We start from the raw sequence: 22,337 nt of genomic DNA, 5'->3' as shown, positions 1-22,337 counted from the left end.
AGGTGGTTGTGAATGAGTGCTGATGGAGAGAGGGGAAGAACTGGAAAGAGATGGTGAGGAAAGAGAGGAAAGGGGACAAAGATGAGAATTAAGGGGGAGAAAGGTGAGAAGGAAAGGAAAACAGAGAGGAAAGAGAAGAAGGAAAAAGGCAGAGCAGATGTACCTAAGGGATGATAAATAACATCAGCATGAATATACTGACACATCAAATGTTCAAAGCTGACATGAGATTTTGATGGTATTAAGATAGTATGGCCAGAAGCTCCTGGAATATTGCCCTGGACCAATTTTCTCATCATGGGGTTCTAGCAAGAAAAGATGAGTAACACTTTGTTATTAACTGTGGGGTTTTAAAAATCTTAACAGACTTTTAACTTTAGCTGTGGTTTTGATCTCAGACCCAATTCCTGAGCTGGGCTTGGTCTTCTCTTAAGTTGTTAGGAGTTACTAGCTTTATACCAGATCTGGTTTACTGCCTCCTGTGTACTTCACTCCACACTGTCCAACCAGGGTTTTCTGGATTGATTTATATCACTAAGATATACGGAAGAGAAAGTTCATTGATGTCTACATCCTTCACCTCTCCAAAGAGGAGTCTGAGAAACAGAGAGGGCCTAGCCTTCCAGCTAACTCAGACGGTCACCCACAGGACATGGTTATAGCCACCTGGGAGAAAGAAGCTAAAGAGAATGAGCAAGATGGCTGAACCTCCTCCCATGGCAAGTTGCTTGACAGGGAGAAATAAAAAAGCCACTTCCACCTGTGCTAGCCTTGTAATGGGCCCTGAATCTCTGCCCTCCAGTAATATGACCAAATCAGGGTGATTAGTAAGCCAATCAGAGTAGTTCTCTCTATAAGTCAAAGTTCTCCAGAGAAATAGAACAAATAAAAGATAGACAGATAGATAGATAGGAATTTATTTTAAGGAACTGGCTTATGTGACTGTGAGGGCTGGTAAGTTTGAAATCCATATGGCAAGCCAGCAGGCTGGCCATCAGGCAAAAGTTGATGCTGCAGTCATCAGTCTGAAAGCTGGAAACCCAGGCAGAATTCCTGTGTGGTAGTCTGGAAACAGAATTCTGTCCTATTTGCAAGACCTCAAGAGAAACATGTTTGCTCTTAAGTCCTTCAATTGATTGGATGAAACCCACCTGCATTATGGAGGATAATTTGCTTCATTTAAAGTCTACTGATCATAAATGTTAAAGATGTCTAAAAGATATTTTCACAGCAAAATATAGACTAATGTTTGACTAAACAAACTGGTTGCCATATTCAAGTCAACACATAAAATTAACTATCAGCTGCCTCAGTTGGGAGTGAAATGGGGTTGGATAATGGGCCATGGGAGGAGAAGCAAGGAAAGACCTACAATTCCTACCCCTTGAGACCAGCAACAACTTTGCTAAGTGCCTTCACTGTGTTATACTTGCTAGGGATTCTGTGTGCATTAACTGACTTCATCTTTTGGCATTCATGTTCTGTTTTACAACTGGGCTTGGAAACAAAGCTCAGCAACATCAGGTGTAAATTTCCCTGGGTCATACAAATTTATGTGGCCAAGTGAAGATTTGAATTCAGGTCTGACATATTCCAAATTTCACGTTCTTCCTGCTGCTCACACAGGAAAAAAGGTGAGCAGGGAAGTAAAAGAAAAAAAGAAAAGTTAAGAGACTAAGATAGTGAAGGACAAAGAAAGGAGGTAACAGCACAAAAGAGTGAAATCTTTATAAGTGGGTAGGGCAGTTTCTTGCTAGCCTGACCCTCCATTTTCATTCAAGTCTCTTAGTGGCCTTTCTTCTCATCAGAGGGTCAGAAATCAGAGATGGTGATGATAAATTCCCAAACTTAGAATCTCTAAGTTTCAGACATACCCTCAGTGGGGTGTTAGCTGAGCCAGAATGGCAGGATAAGAGCAGGAATAGATCATGGTAATGGAGCGCCCACTACAGGTAGCTGTGTGAAAAGCACTTTTCAAGCATTTTTTCATTGGCTATTAAGCTACAGCCCCCTTCCCCACCCCTGTTTAGTGCTATTATTAGTGTCACTTTACAGGTAGACGCTAAATAACTCTCCCAAGGTCACTCATCCATTAGGTATCGGAGCCAGTTCTTTGAGATTCTGAGGCTGAAGTTCTTGACCATTATGGCTGTATAGGTGCCAAGCAGAAGTAATAATGAATGTGGGGAGAAGCTTTTCCCCTGCAGCTCAGGCAACCACCCGCTGATTCCAGCTCAGAGCTCCACACCTCTCATCTCCAAGCCACCTTGCAGATGTTTGCTCCACCTGAGACATAATATCAGGGAAGACCCACTTCTCACACTTTGCTGGGCTGCCCCTGGATGTGGGTTCCTCCTTCCACCACCTTTTAGATCAGTTAAATGAGCATGGTCCATCCCTTCAAAAGGTTTCTAGGCTAGAAGGTGGGGTAGATAAGTATGGGTGATAGGGGAGGGAGATTGAGGTACTATGTCCAAGGTGGAGGTGATAGGGTTAGAGTTTGGGTTGATAGGATGTATGGGGGCTGAGAGAAAGTGGGGATCTGGACTTGGTTAAAGAGGTGGATGGTGATGCCAGTAATTGAAATAAGGGCACATAAGAAAGAAAGCCCTTCACAGATTCTGATACAGTGTTTCTATGTCATGTATTTATTAGGCATTATTGATCTGATGGAATTTTTTTTCTGAACAAAATCACCCTTTTATATGGTGATAGGAAGAGATAACTATACATAAATTTGAAGAATACAAATGGCATAAATATTTTATTTGGCTCAGAAATTTATATTACCTTTCTGCCTGTTTTAATATAATACTACTTTTTCTGCCTTTTCATCATTCCCTTATACTTTTTTGCTCACTGGATTAAAAAAGCACAGCTTCTTGCCTTCTGTATGATTGGTTTTGCAGGTTCTTTTTGAATTCTTTGGACTCCAGGTTGAGGGTCACACTTATCTCCCATTAGTGGTATCCTACGAGCATAGTTATAGTAATTCTCCTCATTTAGAAACCATTTCACTTCCATTGTTTTGTTTGAGCTGCCCTAGTGAGCAGACCTAACTGTGTCTGAGTGGTCTGAATGTGAATGAGTGGTCTGTTCAAGATGATACAGTGGTGACCCATAGAGCTGGAAATCCCCATGACTTCCTTACTCAATCCAGTACTCTGCTCTTGTCATCCTTACCTTTGGCCAGCATGTGTGGCCATTTGTGTGGATGTCTGTAAGGGGTCTTCAAAGGGTACTTGCTCCCAAGTGCCTCCCGGTGTCCATGGGTGGTGGTAATGTATAGATCCTTCTTTGCCCCCTTGGATCACTGGTGCCCAAGATTCTGACAAAGAAAGCTGTTGATTCCACATTTTGGAAAAGTATTTAAACCACTCCACTCAGTGGTAATGTAAGCTTCAAGCCCTTTGCTGGGAGGAGGGGATAGAGACAAAGAGCCATTGGACTGTGGGGAACAAGGATGGCTTACCTCCCGGTTTTGCTTGGAGTTGGTCCACCTGGTCAGTTTCAAAACCACAAGTCTGCCAGCTGGGGAGGCATGACTTAGCAGGCAGACTCTTTCTCATCCTGTGGGTCTGCTCCCAACTCAGAGCACATCAGACACTGGTGCACAATCCTGCTGAGTGTTGGTTGGAACCAACTTCTCTCCCTCTGACACAGGCCTTTCTGGGAAGAGCCCCAAGCCAACACTGTTCCGCTTCCGTACTTCCATTGCTTTCATTTCTTTTGCTATGGACTTGAAACTGTGTTTGTTCTAAGAATTCTGAGAAATACATAGACTATTCTGTTCTGTTATTTTGATGAACTTGTAGAGACAGCTATCCTTGGAAATACCTTCCTATGCATTATATTGCTTCTACTACTCCATAAACAGAGCTTACTTCCAAAACACCTGTACCCCATGTCCATATGTAATTGTCAGAGGCGCACCTACCAGCTTTCTAGGCACTTTTCCTGCCTTGAGCATTCTTTGTGTTACCCCTTGAAACTCAGAGTGCTCAGCAAGGGAACCTGCCCACAGACCACGCCACCAACCCACTGTGTCCCAGCTGGCTCACATGTTCACAAAGATTTCTACTTGGCAGCACAGATCCTATCAAGGATTAATCTTTCCCATTCCCGCCAATACCTGTCCCCACCCTTAGTCTCTTACCTAAGCCTAACCAGGACACAAATGCCCTCAGACATCCACAGTGGAACTCTTGTGCTCAAGAACTTGCCTGTCTTGAGTGCCTATTTAACTACACGGCCTGAAAGTTAGAGAGTTTATGTTCCCACTAGAATGAAAATGCTATCAGTGTACTCTTTTCTTATTAATACTTGAATGGATTTAGAGTGAAAAGTGGATATTGGAATAAATTATACATAATAAGTAATACACGCAAAAACGATAAATAGGCAGCCATACTCAACTCTGTGTGTGTGTTTCAGAAAGCGCGTACGCACGCGATGGGGAGAGAGAGAGAGAGAGACAGAGACAAGGTCCTGTTTTTCTCTGCAGATTTTATAAGTGAAGGGCCTTTTTGGCATGGTAAATATTTAAACCCTGGAAATATATAAGGTTTAAAAGTTAATCTTTGCACCAAAAAAGTATATTTTTCCTATCGCATGAAAGAAGAATTTCTTCTGACTGCTAAGTGACTAGAAGTTCATGCTGCAAAATAGAGAGTAAGATGGTGTATCAATTCATTAAAACTTCTACATCTGTATAACAGATGCTTATTTAAAGTATTTTTACCTAATGCAACACACAGTGGTTATAATCAGACCTCTTTTGAAATCCTCTCTCTGCTACTTCATTGTTGTGTGACCTTAGGCAAGTTAGATTACCTATAAGTTGGGGATTTCTACCTTAAATGAGTCAATGTATACAAACCACTTCTTGGGAAGCTTGGCATAGATCAGGGGTTCTGGTACTTTTTTCTTACTAATTCCAGAAGGAAAGGTTTGTTGCCTAGAGTGGAGTGCAGCCTGTTGCAATGCCTGCAATGCTCTCATTTTATCACAAGAGGGCAGTGCTAGCATAGAGAAAGCAGGAAATGTGCTCGGTATTAGAATGGCAAGCTGTTCACCGATGTTATTCAGCCATTCTCTGGGATCAGAGAACCCTGGCTGCTGTTGGCACTTGCACTTTATTCACCCTCTCATCTGTTTCGGTAACATTCTCTGGCAGTTTTTAGTCCAATTTTCGAAAAACTATCTCTCACTGGTACTTCCCCCAAAGTAAAATGTGCTTTTATTTGCCCTCTTTTTGTCTCTACAGCAAAGATGTTTTTAAGCGTTGAATTTTTGTTTATGAAATTTGAAGGACAGACTTGTTTCCCTATCATGTGGCTCTCTCTATCATTCTCTGTCTTTCTGTCTTAGCCTGTCTGATTCTTTCATTTACTCTCGTTTCACCCCATTATTTTCAGACAGAGAACATTGCTATCATCAGGGAACATTTTCTGAACACATTTAATGAGCCCATGAAACGTGAAAGGTGCCAAGTCCATAGTGGTGGTTTATGATCTCTTATTACTTGTCTGTTCAGGTCATGTTATTTGTTAGGAACCCATCCGGAGTTTATTTAGCATCCTGCGCGAGGCTTCCACACACTGTGTTTAGTTTTGTTGCCATGTAATTCTTTGTTTGGGTGGATGCAGGACTGAGCCACGGTGCAGGACAGATTGGCTTTCTGCTGAAATGAAGCTGGCCTCCCTGATTCAGTTATTGGAATGCTAATGCTAGTCCCTTCTCATGTTCTCATCGAAACTTCCTGCAGCCAGCTTGCCTGATCTCCTTAAGCTGTGTCTAACACTGTGATTCCAGGGAAGTGCTGTAAAAGTAACAAATCTGTCTTTGCTGTCTGTTAGAAAAAAAACATATTTGACTTGGACCTATTTTGCCTTTGTGCTTGGCAATAAATTCTTCAGACAGCACATACAATTTAATGTCTTGACAAATTTTTATTTTTTAAAAAGACTTGCAGCATTCAGTAAATTCCAATACTAAATTCAAGCTCATGAAATAGACCCAGGCACTACCAAACTTAATGGCAAGTATTGACCATAGTCCTAAAATAAAAATATTGTCAAAATATTTGCTTTGTAGGAATTTACGTTTCAGGGTCTGTGCACTTAAAGGACCAATTTGTTCGTTGATGTTAACCCAACATGTATCCAAAACAATAAATATGCCATGAGACAGTTAACTTTTCTTGAGCTATTAATACAGAGTGATTTAGATATACTTACTAAAAAAATCTGATACCCCTTGAAGTTAAAGGACAGTTTAAGAAAAAAAATCTTGATGTACTGATCAGAGAAAATTCTTATGTCTGTTTGTTGATTGCTAGTTATTTTAAATTTCATCAGGCTGTAACTTGTGTAAGTTGGATTTCTGTGGATGCGTATAGACATTTGCAAAGCACGTGTTTATTACCTCTGATATCAGTGATACACAGCCATTGGCTTTCTTAACACCGTTCCTATTTTCATAGTGTAGCTTTGTTTATAGCGTAACAAACAAATAAAATGCTTCATATGAGAACACCTGCTTTAAGAAAACCTAGCATATCATAATTCAGATGTACAAAGCAGATAAATTAAGGGGTGATTAGTAGCAGCACAAAAGGATTCTTTGATTTTCAGCAGGATTCATCAGAAGGGTTCCTTTGAATGCAAGCTCCCCCAGAGAGCTGAAGTGTTTTGCAGATCATTCAAACCACTTGACATCCAGACTGGGAGACAGAGAAACTTAGAATTTAAGTGTTGAAAAACCATCGTTCATTGAAGATTAACACAAAATGAATGTAGAGGTTCTCTGTTCTTTCAATAATAGAAAAATGTAATTTGCTTTTTAGTAATATGGTTAACCTAAATGTGTATATAAACATGACAAAGTCAGAAATACTATTTTCCATTATTTATGGAGCACCTACTATGTGCTAGGGACCATCCTTGACTCTGTGTGTTGTTTTATTTACATTTAATCCTGCTTGTGCCCATTTCATAAATGAGGATATTAAGTTTCCTGGGATCATTTTACCCAAAGCTCCAAGACCATGATAATTGGCAGAGAACAGTTTTGAATCTAGGTCTATGAGGGCTGTACTTTTGTCACTACACTCCAGGGAAGTTTCCTGCTGAGCTTGGAGTGTTCTGACTCTTGGTGCCGCCACATGCGTGTCCTTTGCTTAATACTCCCTGCCTTCCATCAGGGTGACTTTACTGACGTGTTTGTTAACCTACTTAACATGAACGTTTATGAATGGAGATAACCAGACCCTGCCTATGCCACTGAAATACATACTGTGCCAAGATAATGTTCACGACTTCAGTTGGTGCTTAGCTGGGCAGAGGAGGTGAGCCTGAAAACTGGAGGCCGTCTATGGTGGAGGTAGGAGCTGTCTAGAGGGCATGTTCAGGTATGCCGGGCAGGACATGGAACGTGACTGAACACTGGAGCAGCGCGGCCCCCAGGTTAGTAGAGTGCAGGATGGGGTAGGTCTAACTAATGGTAACATGATGGGCTATAACTTGGTGATGAGCAGGGAGTCAGGAAGTGGGCCCAGTGATGGAAGTGGGCAGCCAGGTGGGCTGACAAACAGGCCTGGCCACAGAAGGATGTTGGAGAAGGATGTTGTCATACATGTGTGTATGGCAAGGATGCTGGTGAGGGCTGTCAGAACTAGACGGCCATTTTGAAAAGAATTAAGATACCAGATAGGTTATTAAGGCAGAGACACAGAAAGAAAGGCAGTAACTCCGTTCTCCCACTGAGGTAGGAACTCTGTTGTTAGCAACTGGGGCACAGGATCAGAGTAGGAATAACTAATGATTGCTTACATTTCTCCTAATGAGTTAAGAGGTTGGTGCCCTAGTCTGGGATGGATTTGATCCTCTCAATGAGGGCCAAGTGGACCCCAGTAATGAAAGGAGGGTTAGAGAGGGAGTGGTGCTGTTTTCTATTTTCCTGGAGATTGGGGCTTAATATATATAGATAAATGTACGTAAATAAAAATACAGATTGACTGACTGAAGGAAAAAACCTGTGTGGATTTAATTATTACTTTAATTGATTTTTCTACTGAGCCTTGGCAAGTGGTACTTAACATCTCATATGATCATTGCAGAGGTATATGCAGAGGTGATTAGACTTACTAGTTCTCGTCTGAACTCCTACTCACTAGCCATGCTCCTGGACAAATTCCTGAACATCTCTGGGACTGATTTTCCTCAGCCTGTGAAATAGCCATGATGTTGCAGAATTGTTCTAATACTGCCATCAGTAAGAATACCCACAATTTATTAAACATTTCTTTTCAGTCAGGCTCTGTGTGAAGCAGTTTAAATGCATTATCTCATTTAACTGTTGTGAGGAATAAATAAGGCATCACAGTCAAGATACTGGCTTAGTGCACTCACACACGTGGAGATCCATGTACATGCTGACGCACTGTAGAATGTGTACCATTAAGGATAAGTTGGTTATTAAGTGTTTTAGAGGATAAGAGAAGGAGTGACCATGTTGACTGATAGGTGAAAGAGAGTTGCATGAGATTGGAGGAAGAAACCAGATGACATGTCAGTGACATGCCACAGGTCACTCCTTTTTTGAGCACCCATGACCCCTACTTATATACTAGAATTGGCGTCAGAGACCCAATATGCTTTACTAATAACACGAGGAAGTCTTTCCCTGTGTCACCCAGGGGATCTTGCACTTACTGTGTGTCTGCTGCAAAGCAGTAAGTGATAAGCTGGTCTCTGCCCCTTTTACAGAAGTCCCTTTGGGAATGCCGGTTCAGCCCTGTGCCTCCCCGGAGGTCTCAGTGTAACATAGGACTCACAGCCATGTTTGGCTAACCCACTTGCTTGTTTTGGGTTTCCCTGGAATTCCACCTAGAGCCTAAGATTGAGCTGTAAGTGGTTATTTTTGAAGATGACCCCAGGAAGCCTTGTAAGGAAGTGGAAAAGTGAGACATGGAAGGAGGGAAAGCCAATAAAAGTGTGTTAAGATTTCAACTGAACTCACTCTTCCAGGCAATCCTCCACGAACCGTGTAGAGTTAGGAAGCTCGGGTATTTATCTTCCTCCTCTCATGCCTCTTTGGTGGAGGTTGCCTCTTGCAGGCATCGAGTGCCCAGCACTCTGCCCTCAGGTGGAGCAATGCAGATGCCTGAGAGAGGAAGCCACACGTGTGTATTGCAATTGTCCCGAAAACTACAATGACTTTGGGGGTGGGGTGAGGTGAAGAGTAGGGAGGAGTCCGGCAGGACTCCAGTAGCATCTGCTCAATCTACCTTCCTATGTTGAAGACACTCAGAGTTTTAAATCTACATTTCATATTTGGAAATCCTTAAAGTAAATTGCCATCTTATCAAAATAGAACATTTCTTTGCTTCTGTTAATATTTTATATTCCCTGAGCAGGTGCTGACCAGTGTCTTCAGTCTCTGTGTCACTATAAATATTTTCTTTCTGCACATTAATCTGAGAATGAGCAGAAAATAAAATAATCTGAATAGTCTCTATTGAACATGTATGGAGACATGAGCAGATCTTTAGAGTATGTGTAAACTTTTTTATTTAAAAAATTTAAATTTATTTTTGAGATGGGGAGGGGCAAAGAGAGAAGGAGACACAGAATCCGAAGCAGACTCCAGGCTCCAAGCTGTCAGTACAGAGCCCGATGCGGGGCTCTCACCCATGAACCTTGAGATCATGACCTGAGCCGAAGTTGGACGCTTAACCAACTGAGCTGAGCCACCCAGGCGCCCCTAGAATATGTGTAAACTTTAGAGAAATAGTAATATTACATTCAGAAATGGATACTTACAGCCCCAGCCAAAGGCATGCATTCAGCCTATCTGCAGGGGTTCAAGGTTGGAATTCTGACCATAGGGATCTGGCTAGATGTTAGTGTGGACCAAAGTCAGAGGGCTCCCACCTTATTGACTTACATTCATTCAACGTTTCAGTGTGCATATTCAGCAACCTATCTTGGCTCTGTTAAATGAGAGAACATTAGATTGCAAATTTCTCTTTTGATAATTCTCTTCTAAGCACATTGCAAGGCCCTGTCTGGGATTCAGAAAATAACATTCATGGACTATAAAGATAGTAATTAATCTTTAGAGTGAAAATGTTTTTCTCAGGACCTATCTCTTCCCAGTGCCCAACCCATACTTCCCAAACCCATTCAGATTTTTAGGTACATTTGTCCTAAAAATAGTGAGTCTGCTGAAAGCTACGTTTGAACTTAGAAGCAATTCTCCTTCTAGCCGAGGTTTTCTACTCCTAACTTTAAGATCCTGCCTTGTGTTTGTGACTCCCTGTCTTTAAACTTAAGAAGACCAAAAGAAGACATCCAGATGGCCAACAGGCACATGAAAAGATGCTCAACATCGCTCCTCATCAGGGAAATACAAATCAAAACCACACTCAGATATCACCTCATGCCAGTCAGAGTGGCCAAAAGGAACAAATCAGGAGACTATAGATGCTGGAGAGGATGTGGAGAAACGGGAACCCTCTTGCACTGTTGGTGGTAATGCAAACTGGTACAGCCACTCTGGAAAACAGTGTGGAGGTTCCTCAAAAAGTTAAAAATAGACCTACCCTATGACCCAGCAATAGCATTTCTAGGAATTTACCCAAGGGATACAGGAGTGCTGATGCATAGGGGCACTTGTACTCCAATGTTTATAGCAGCACTCTCAACAATAGACAAACTGTGGAAAGAGCCTAAATGTCCATCAACTGATGAATGGATAAAGAAATTGTGGTTTATATACACAATGGAGTACTACGTGGCAATGAGAAAGAATGAAATATGGCCTTTTGTAGCAACGTGGATGGAACTGGAGAGTGTGATGCTAAGTGAAATAAGCCATACAGAGAAAGACAGATACCATATGGTTTCACTCTTATATGGATCCTGAGAAACTTAACAGGAACCTATGGGGGAGGGGAAAGAAAAAAAAAAAAAAGAGGTTAGAGTGGGAGAGAGCCAAAGCATAAGAGACTCTTAAAAACTGAGAACAAACTGAGGGCTTATGGGGGGTGGGAGGGAGGGGAGGGTGGGTGGTGGGTATTGAGGAGGGCACCTGTTGGGATGAGCACTGGGTGTTGTATGGAAACCAGTTTGACAATAAATTTCATATATTAAAAAAGAAATAAAATAAAATAAACTTAAGAAGACCACATATGAAGGAGGAAATGTGGGAAGGATGGGTTCCATGTTCAGTTCTGGTGGGAGAGTGAGGGACACTGGAAATGGGCCAAGATGATCAAAGGGCCGAGGCTGGGTGCGTCTCCTTGCAGAGGTCTTGACACATGAGGTCAAGACATGTGTCTTGACACTTGGCACCCAGCAGGGCACTGGCAGCACTACACTTGGCACCCGGCAGGACACTGGCAGCACTAACAGGACTAATGTGGTGAGATGTATAATGCACGGGTAATTGTTAAACTCTCCAGGGGAGAGCCGAGAATACCTTCAATCCTTTGTCCATCACGAGAGCTGTTCACTAGCGAGAAGCCAGGCTCATGTGACTTTCACAGCCTACTCTTTCTTTGTATACCTCTTGGTGACAAACTACATAGCCAGGGATAGGAGGTGAGAGAGGAGAAGACTGTTTATAATCCATAAAAATCTACAACTAGCTCACAAATAACAGATCGTCATAGTTCCTTTGCATTATACTTTGTGGATAACCTTAGATATTTAAGCTACGTGAACAGTGGCAGGAGTAATATTAATGGTTCCATACCTGTCAAGCTTTAAAATAGAATTTTACACTGAAGGTACAAATTAGGCAAAAGAAGCCTTTCCAAAGGGTGCAGATGATAAAGTAGGCCAGTAGGATTCTCAAGGCAACCTGATATTCTAGAGAATTTATGGAAGTCTGTGATTCATCATAATCCCTCTTGTGCTTTTACTAGAGTTTGAAAATTACTCAGAGATACCTAACTCGCTGAATATTGATATTTCGGTTCTGGGGATATTTTTCTGAGTGAATTTGTCTGCAACTGCCTCTCTAGAAAATTTATTAGCAAACTATTCATACATTTCCCCCCGATCTTTCATTCTTTTCTGAGATATTATTGATTTTATTTTCCTAAACACAATTTTATATGGTAATATCTGGGCAGAAGCAATTTGCTATGGTTCAAGGAACTGGATTCTTATGGGCATTTGTCTTAGTAATGTGATTACAGAGTCACTAACTTGATCTTAATAACGTTTGCTTATTATCGTGTCTTAAATGCATGAAAGGAAAACTGTTTTCTAACTCAGAGGATTACCCTTGTGTATCTCCGTTAGTTGATAATGCCCTGCAAAATTAATGTCCAGGTGGCTTTGAGTGGCTATTGCATTATTTGAAACTAGTTAGGATTAAATGCAAATATTATCACCAATGTTGCATGCAGATTGGAAATTACTTTTTTAGTATACCTTAAGAAACTTTTAAATCACTGATTCACAGCAGTTTATAAACTGGCCACGCTGCACTTCATCTGATGCTGTTTTTACTCTATTGTGGCTGCAGGAGGCAGCATGATACAAAAGGCTCGGAATCTATAGTCAGATAACCGTGGTTAGAATCTGATTGCCTTACTTATTGTTTGTGTGAACTAGGGCCGTGTTAATCAACTACCCTGACCCTCAGTTTCCTCATCTCTTCAAGACAGGCTGACATACAAGCACCCCCATTCTAGTTTCCTATTGAAATATTGTAACTGCAACCTTCTCAGTAAAAATCTCTGTTCGTTTTCAAAAGATTCCCTCCTTTTTTTCTTAAAGCAGATAGTAGTCATATAAAAAGATAATACTGTCCACAAAAAGACTTGAAGAAGGTTACTGCTAGCAGCTTTATTCATAATCTGCCTAAACTAGAACAGTCCAAGTGTTCACAAATAGAACAATAGGTAAGCAAATTGTAACATATCCATGCAATGGAGAATTACTCGTCAGTAAAAGGAAAAAAAATTACTGATCCATGAGACAATGTGGATGAATCTTAGAGACATTATGTGGAGCAAAAGAAGCCAGACACCAAAAAGAGCATATTGTCTGACTCCTTTTACATGAAGTTTTAAAACCAGCAAAACTCCTTTATGGTGATAGAAATCAGAATACTGATTACCTCTGAAGGGAGGGTCTTGATTGGAAAGGGGCATGAGGGGAATTTCGGGGTGATAGGGATGTTCTATGTCTTGATTTTGGTGATGATTACGCAGGTGTATATATTTGTCAAAACTTGATGAACTGTGCAGTTGAATCGCGTGCTTTACTGTGTATAAGTTAAACTTAAATTCAAAGAAAAGACAGCTCACCCATGTCGGTTAAACGTTTAGTTTTCTCATGACCGATTTTTGGGATTCTCAGGATGCAGTGACCATCTGTACCCTGGGAATTGGGACAGCCTTTGGAGAGTCCATTCTGGACAACACACCCCGACATGCGACCATCGTTACCAGGGAGAGCAGTGAACTGCTCCGCATCGAGCAGAAGGACTTCAAGGCTCTATGGGAGGTGAGCCCCAAGGCTTCTCTGTCAATTAACGTAGTTGCGGAAAAGAAAAGGAGCTGCCACGTGGATAATGGCATTACAGTCAAGCCTTAATGTGTTCTGTTCCGAGCTGGTAGATGGAATTTAATTTTCAAAACTTGTTTTTGAAATGAGTGAGTGAAAAAGCCATTTTGACATAAGACATCCCCACCCCCGCCTTTTTTTTTTTAATTTAGTGCTTGCTCAATTTTCTGTAGTTTGACATACCTTATAATTATTTCTTGAATGACCATAGACTGTTTTATGTATTTCCTCCTTCCTATTCCACAGATGTATTCTTAACCAGGGAACAAAATACTTTGACATTTTCTTTTGCATTTTAAAAATCATCATTGACATGTTTCCTGGTAAAGTGGAATGAATGGGGTTAACATCTGCTTCATTTAAATGCTTTTAAAAATGATGTGCCCTGCAATAAGGTATGGGAAATGAGGGACATAAAGATGTCTGGTTACTTGCCAACTTCAGAATGCATTGGTGGCACAGCGGTGGATGGATGCGACCGGTGCCGGTGGCTTTTGCATTTACCACTGCTTACCAGCGCCCCTTCGGGTATTGCACTCATTTGCAAGAAGTAGGGGGAATAAATCATCTTATATGTAGTAATGGCAAATGGAGCACTTAGAAAGGCCCAGCTAAACCTTGCATCTTTTACGCTCATTCCTTTTCAGTTCTGCAAGCTTCTGATTTTAACCTGTGGTTGTTCCTTATCTTTGTCTTTGGCTCAGTATGTCCAAGTGTTAACCCATCGAGCTGGCAGGCTTTGCAACTTGTCCCGGTGTGGCTAAGATTTTAAACTTGATCTTAAAAGAATTTTGTGTAATCAAATAGTTTCCTCCAGAGCCAAACAAATGACAGATGCATTAAGGGAGCAAACCTGCAGGTGAATGAGTGATGCTTTGCCTTAAAAGTCCTGCAAAGCCTTGGAAGGCCTTGGTGGTAAAACCTGTTACTTTTATTCTTGGCAGTAGTGAATAAATTGCGGGGTTGCTTGTTTGAAATGTTCCTCTTAGAAAATATTAAAGAGCTCCAACTGCTCTGTAAAGTTCAGAGACAAAAGCTAGTTTTTGGAAGGCAAAGCTGAAGTAGGTTTGCATGAGGTGTGTGTGGAGAGGTTTTCTGTCAATTAAAAGGGACCAAGCTTGAGGCAAATAAGCCATTTTTTTTTTTTTTTTGGATCTTTCATTTTTAAAAGGTAAACTGAACAAGTCTTTTCCAAAAAAGAAAATTTGGAAAACTGGCTTAAGAACAAAAATGATTTCCACCTGTGATGTATGTCATTATAACTGCTTTTGTCTGTTATGACTTTTTCAAGTTGCTCATCGAGGATAGTTTGTGGAAATATTTAAAATTTTATTTTAATTAGGAGCCCTCAGTACTGTGAAGGAAGTTCCTGAGAAGTAGCTACCTGTGAACATTTTTGAAAAACTTATTATTACTAGGAAAATTTTCAAACATACAGAAAACCAGAAAGGATAATACAGTGAACACCCGTACACCCCCACTTAGTTTGGCAGTTGCTGACATGTAGCCATATTTGCTCCATCTTGTCTTTTTTTTTTTTTTTGCTGAACCACTTTAATGTAAATGATAGACATTATGACATTTCATCATAAATATTCAGCATAATCCTAAGAAAAATAGAATATCCTGCCACATACCCATAATACCATTATTTCACTTACAGTACTAAAGATAACATCCTAATATCTAATATCCAGTCCGCGGTTCAGATTTCCCCATAAATACCCATAAATAAATATTCAACAAATATCTTTCATATCTGTTATATTTCAAACCAGGTTCAAATAAAGAACCACGTCTTACATTTGATTGTTGTATCTGAGTCTCTGTCCCTCTCTCTCTCCCCCCCACTCGTCCTCTCTCTCTCCCGTTCTCTCCCCCCCTCCCTTCCACCCTCCCTCTCTCCCTTCTTTCCTCTCTCTGTCTCTCTCATCCTTTCCATGGCATTGGCTTGTTAAAAAGGCTGGGTTAGTTTCTCCCAAATTCAATATTTGTTTGATTATTTTCTCATGGTATCTTTTTGTACCCCTGTTCCAGGGTTTTCTATAAAAGGAAGTTAGAGCTAAAAGCTTGATTAGATCAGATCAAACATTTTTGTCCAGAAAGCTTCAAAGGTGATAATAAGTACATCAGGAAGTTCATCATGTCTGGAGGCTTTACTATCGGTGATGCATTAGTGTTATTAGTTTGAGTGTGTCGGTAGACTTCAGTTGAGTACATTTTAGTACTATTTTCCACAGATATTTCCCTTAAAGGAAAATTATTAAATGGGGGTATTGATATTGAGGGTGGCTTTGGTATCCCCAACCTTGCCACATGATTCTGCAGCTCAGTGGATCCAACCCTTAAAGTGTAACCTCAGTGCAGATTTCTGATGTTCCCTGCCAGTGACTTAATTGAGCTGAAAAGAATGGACAGAGTTTTTGTCTGACTTCTTATTTTACAGGTGGGGGACTGGAACCTCATAGGGAGTAAGAGATTAGTCGCATACTTCATTTTATTTGCCTGTTCACGTAACTAAGTTCAGAGTGCAAATTACATGCTCAATCAGCATTTTAACAGGCTAAAATGGAAATGCAAGAAACTCCATCATCTACCAATGCATGTTAATCAGAACTTTATTAATGGGCACAATTGTGCATATATATATATAGTACATGATAATCCTAAGAAATTGTAAAATTCCAAATTACTTTTTTTTTTTTTTTAATTTTTTTTTTCAACGTTTATTTATTTTTGGGACAGAGAGAGACAGAGCATGAACGGGGGAGGGGCAGAGAGAGAGGGAGACACAGAATCGGAAACAGGCTCCAGGCTCTGAGCCATCAGCCCAGAGCCTGACGCGGGGCTCGAACCCATGTACCGCGAGATCGTGACCTGGCTGAAGTCGGACGCTCAACCGACTGCGCCACCCAGGCGCCCCCAAATTACTTTCTAAATAAAAAAGATTGACTTGTTTATTTTACCATTCGTTTTTTAAAATTTTTTTCAACATTTATTTATTTTTGAGAGATGGAGAGACAGCGCATGAGTGGGGGAGGGGCAGAGAGAGAGGAAGACACAGAATCTGAAGGCTCCAGGCTCTGAGCTGTCAGCACAGAGCCCGATGCAGGACCTAAACTCACAGACTGTGAGATCATGACCTGAGCTGAAGTGGGACGCTTAACCGACTGAGCCACCCAGGTGCCCCTCTACCATTCGTTTTTTAACAAATACTCATTGAGTGTCTCCTATCAGGTATAGATGCAGCAGCAAACAAGACTGACAGAGCTCCCTCTCTCCAGGAGGACTTCTGTTTTACTTGGAGAACACAGAAAATAAGCTACCAAGTCGTAATAGTATTTCAGAGTATAAAAATCATTATAATTAAGTGTTATTTCTATTTGAATTTGAGGGATCCATTGAGGACACATATGGCACTAATCTGCTAGCAAAATATCTGATATTCAGAATACCTATTCCTTGTTTATGTTAGATAATGGAGTTTATAACTCAGCCATCTATTACTCTAGTAAATAATACCCATTCGCAAAATTAAAACCCAAACTCATACTGTCAGCTGAAATCTGAGTGAGATCTGCAAGCCAAGCATTAAAAGGAAGGCATTATGTAGGGAAGGATTCAGGTAGGAGCCTCATCGAACTGTAAGGTGGCAGGAAGAAGGCAGCAGAAAGGTAAGCTGGATAATAGTGCCTCTCTTGTTGGCAAGGTAAGTAACTCAGTGTTGGGCTACAGGTTAGGGATAGTAAAAACTAGGTAAGCTGAATCATGGGTCTAAATTTGCATGCTCATCTCATTTGACTAATTACTTTTGAAGAATGTCATCCTGGGCCCAGTGCATGTCAAGTACCCCCTTGATTAGCTTTGTCTCCTTATCTACGTATGCCCTTGTCACTTAAAGGGGACAAAAGATAAAACCAGGATTCTGAGTTATTTCTTCTCACTCTGAAAGTTACAATCTGTAACCACTACCAGGTAGCACAGTCTAAAAGTAGCTCTTTAACAGGCTGAGCAAATAGTCTATTTTAAATCTTACACTTGGGACTTTAATGGCAACACAAAGCTAGGGAATCCTGCTTCCTTTCCTGACCAAAGGCAAGTTTCCTCAGCTCTCTGCAGGAAGAGAACACACTCAGAGACCTACATGTGAGATTTTGAAATCCTATTCAATTTCATCCCGGATACTTCTTGCTTTATATTGTCTATTATGTTGTAAGTCAAGCTGGTAACACCTGGAGTATTTAAAAAAGTGATTCCCATAAATGTAGCCAGAGCATTATTCAATAACCAATAAATCAGAAAAAGTATTCCCCAAGATATAACAGAGGTAGCATCTTGATGCTTTTCTTTGCATCCTGCGTCTTTCCTAATGAAAACTATTTTCTTCCCTGTTCTTCCATGTTTCAGTTGCTAATTTATGGTCAGATTTGAGAACATTGGGTTGCTCCGTCTTAAAACTAGGTCATGTTTTCTTAAGTGAATATGGTAAATTTATTCAGAGTTGGTTGATAATGCATCCCTCCTCTCACGCTTCTGTGATATTAAAACTCAATAAAATATGTGAACCACAGTATAAAACATCTCATTTTTCAGCAGTATATAGGTGATGGAGGGAGAGAAGGAAGAGGAGAGGAGATAGTTCTGTTTCTGAATCTCATTCAGAAGGAAAATAATTGAAAAGTCTTGGAATGTCACGTTCAATGCTTGAGACAACCATAAATTTAAACTTTGTGCCACTTGTGGCATTGCGTACCCTCCGTGAAGAAGTTAAATGGCAGAGTAGTTAAGTGTAGACTTGGGAGTTTTAAGCCAGTTATTAATATTTGATCCAAGATTGTGTGACTGCTGGTGGCTCTTGGACTAAATGAAGAACTGATTTACTGTCCAATTCCCTGAATTTCTTTGCAGCACATATAGGATAAGAAGGCTTCCACTGGTTACAAATGACTACAACAAGAGTTTTTGGGTTTTTTTGTTTTTTTGTTTGTTTTGTTTTCTTGTTGACTTTCCATCTAATGGTATATCTGTATGAAGATGCTTTCAGCTTTGTAGCATGTATTGACATCTCTACATAGACTATTCCCAATACATGAAGTTGGATGAGGAGGTGAGTCTGGTGTGTTCAGAGAAATAGATTCTTGATCAGATTCGTAACAGACACTATTGAGAGGTCCTTGAACTTGTGCGCCACCTCCTGTTTAGCTGTGTTTCAGTTGCATGGACATCATCTGGCCAAAAGCTTTCCTTCACTGTGAGCCATGTTTGAAAATGTTCAACATAACAATATGTGTCTATGAATAAGTCATTTGAAATTTAAAGACAGCAATAAAACTACAGAGTCTAAAAATAAAAGCAGTATTTTAAATTTATAGTCTGACCCATGCCACAATAAAATTGATTTCTTGGCTGTAATTGTTACCCAGAAACTTCTTGGCACATTTTGTGAATTTATTCTAACTGAGGGATCCCATGTCACAGAGAACCATTGCTCTGATGTAATGATTGTTATGGGACAGTTTATTCCCCAAATGTGTCTGTGGCCTCAGCAAATATTGTTAAGTAACTGAAAATCCATTTCATGCTTTATGAGATACAAAACTGAATGGTAAAACAAAGAAATAGGTGCATGTTTCTATCTTAGGAAAAGAATAGAATTTGTAAACAGGAATATTTCTAAGAGTAATGAATATTGTCGAAGGAATATTTTTGTATCTGTCTCTATTCCCTGGTTTTCAGAGTGTATTATTTCTAGATTCTATCAGATACGTTGGCAGTTGTGGGCCTGAAAAGCTTTTTAGCTATTTCCATTTACTGCCTGTCTTGGACTATGCAGGTAGAAAGAGTCCTTTCCCGGGGCGCCTGGGTGGCGCAGTCGGTTAAGCGTCTGACTTCCGCCGGGTCACGATCTCGCGGTCCGTGAGTTCGAGCCCCGCGTCGGGCTCTGGGCTGGTGGCTCAGAGCCTGGAGCCTGCTTCCGATTCTGTGTCTCCCTCTCTCTCTGCCCCTCCCCCGTTCATGCTCTGTCTCTCTCTGTCTGAAAAGTAAATAAATGTTAAAAAAAAAAAAAAAAAAATTTAAAAAAAAAAAAATTTAAAAAAAAGAAAGAGTCCTTTCCCATTAATAATCTTTCAAGCCACTATGAGAATAGGAATTATTGAAATAACAGCAGCTTAGTCTTTGCTGATGCGCTTTAAAAACCTTATCAGAATAATATACTTCTCAGAGGCATCTGCCCCTGCTTGAATGGACTTGATGTTCCTGTCTGTCTTGGGCTGTCAGAAAAATTAAAGCCAAATACTTAAAACAGAATATCAGAACATAAAAATCTTAGAAATCCTTTGGATGGTTTTTTTACTATGTTTAGCATGCAAACAATTTCTTTTTTCTTTTTTCTTTTCTTTTCTTTTTTTTTTTTTTTTTTAGCATGCAAACAATTTCAAGTTGTTTTGCATGTACTTTAATGGGAGGCTTTCAACATAGGCTGGTATTTCAGGTAAGTATTTAGTGGCCCTGAGCAGTGAGGCAAGACTGCACGACCCATCCTCAGACAGGGATGCCTATCTGTTAATGCACAGGAACCCACACCCTCATCTGAGGACTAGCTGGAACCGAGAGCCAAGGGGCCTGATTTCTCCCAAGTCGGGAGTCTGTGCTTACTTTTGGCAACTTTGGAGCTTGTACTGTAGTGTTACTTCCCAGGCCAGAAATTTGCATCAAAGGGCTAAGAAAAATACATCCAAAAATAAACATGAAAGTCAGGATTTCATGCCAGGAACTCCAGCCACACACATCCTGTTGGCTGGTTCTCTTGACTCTCCTCACAGTTGTGATTCTTTTAAACCAAGCGGAAGCCTCCAATGACTTGGACCTTATGTCTGCGCCAGGGTCTTACTCCTCTGTCCTCGAGCTTTTCCATGGAGTGTGGAATGATTCAAATCCAGAAAGGAAGGGAGTGAAGTTACTGGGAGGTAACTACAGTTAAATATATACACATATATATGTATACAGGAAGTCTTTTCCTATTGCCTTCGGCTGCCTGAGCTTTTCTGGAGAACGACCAGCGCCGGGTGTCTCTCTGTGGACTGACATCCTCTGAACACTAATAGATACAAACAGGGAATTATCGGCCATGAAGGTGTATTTTGTTGTCCAAGTAAAGGACAGATATTCACTGGATGTCTGGGAACTTTGAGTGACAGAAAAAGAAGGACATATGCTCTACAAGGTCAGAATGTATCTTTTTTTATTCTTTAGTGGGGAAATATTGTATGTCACAGTTTGCATTTTGGTTTGAAGAATTATACTCTGAAGCATCTCTGGCTTTTCTAATTATGTTCCACCAGACCTAAATATGTACAATAGGACTGACATAATTTGATTTCATCTTTATTTGTGATGTGTGTGTGTGTGTGTGTGTGTGTGTGTGTGTGTGGAGTGGGGAGTGACGGTTCATCTTTTTGATTGTGAAGGATGTGTTTGTTTAGCCTGAGATCTTAAATATGTTTACAGAAGATAAACAAAGACAGTTGTTCAGAACTAGCCAGTTACATTTATCACATTAATATTAAATGTTGTATGTATTTATCTGGTGACATGCTTGAATGGCATATATTAAAAATAAATTTGGGGCAAGGAAACGGATTGAGAGTGATGGTATTTCATCCCCTGGACGCCCAGTAGGTATCTTGCCTGCCGCTCTCAGACTATATGACGTCCTTAGTGTTTATGGGAACTCTATTACATTATTGATGACTTGAAGTCAGACCAGCTCTGCAAGCTATGATTTCACTGTTTCTCAGAAGATGATCAGGGGGTTGGAACAGATAAAGGCTTGGCTGGCAGGTGCCAGGAATGCCCAGATGCTGCAGGTGGACCTGTTGGCAGGGTGTGCGTGCCATAAGCAGTGGTCGTCGCTTCTTTACGTCTCTGGGTGTTCATTTCAGGAGTGTGCACAGGATACTGGGATCTTGTACAAGTTGCTGTGAGCAGAGGTTTTCAAATGCCTCCCATGGCCGTGCATTTGCCAGCTTGCCTTTGACCCCTCCCTGCCTCCCACACCCCGCACTTTTGTCTTGCAGTGGCCCTCATTGCTCCCCTAGCTAACCTACCACACTGAATGCCTCTAAGGAGTTTCTCAACTCCATGTTAATTGATGCCACTTTGAAAATTTCATCTGTAAGAAACTCCCGTCACATTCAACAAACATATGTACTTGGTTCCCACACTGTGGAGGTGTAAAATGTATCACGTCTGTCTGTCTGGCTTACAGTCTAGTGGAGAAGACAGACAAGCACAAACACAAGCCATCCTGATGTAAGACAAACTGGAAAGTGCTATAAGAAAGATACAGCATGCTGGAGGACATACGAGGGAAGGGAGGGAGAGATTCATTTCCATCCAGGATATCATTTCATCCGAAGACAAAGAGATCTGGTTCTGAATTCTTATGTGGCTAACAAGGCTGGGTTTCAGCATCCCCAAAGGCTTGGGGTCAGTTCACCAAATTATAACATTTAAGGCAGCTTGTTCCCAAGGGTCTGAGCACGCAGGAGAGGCAGGGCTTCCTCACTCCACTGTCTTGTGCTGTGTTCTGCCTTCTTCTCCTTGTGATTGGCCCTGGCAAGCTTGAATAGGGGTCCGCCTGCCCTCTGAGGGTGTCATGTGTTGTATTTCCAAATGCCTGGCTTTGTGTTTTGTTTGTTGTTCACTCATCATCTGGAGAAATCCGCTCTGAGGTTTAATGGGTCCCCC

At 40.9% G+C, this 22,337-nt stretch overlaps 1 protein-coding gene across 9 annotated transcripts in view; it reads left to right on the top strand.

Annotated features, from left to right (window-relative positions):
• Window positions 1-22,337, top strand: part of RAPGEF4 (Rap guanine nucleotide exchange factor 4) — a 294,734-nt gene that overhangs the window by 54,992 nt on the left and 217,405 nt on the right. For 7 of the 9 annotated variants that reach the window (XR_007154849.1, XM_047871388.1, XM_047871390.1 and 4 more), the window contains one exon: window positions 13,380-13,526. Coding sequence is in view for 6 of the 9 variants with exons in the window: in XM_047871388.1 (XP_047727344.1) it covers window positions 13,380-13,526 (147 nt within the window). In the remaining 3 variants the exon portion in view is untranslated. Of the gene's footprint in view, window positions 1-13,379; window positions 13,527-20,474; window positions 20,812-22,337 lie in introns of those variants that run through there. The other 2 variants (XM_047871392.1, XM_047871395.1) reach the window with 2 other exon arrangements.

Source organism: Prionailurus viverrinus, chromosome C1, assembly GCF_022837055.1.
Source record: "Prionailurus viverrinus isolate Anna chromosome C1, UM_Priviv_1.0, whole genome shotgun sequence".
In the NCBI taxonomy this organism is placed as follows: Eukaryota; Metazoa; Chordata; class Mammalia; order Carnivora; family Felidae; genus Prionailurus; species Prionailurus viverrinus.
This window is presented reverse-complemented; position numbering and strand designations above follow the sequence as displayed.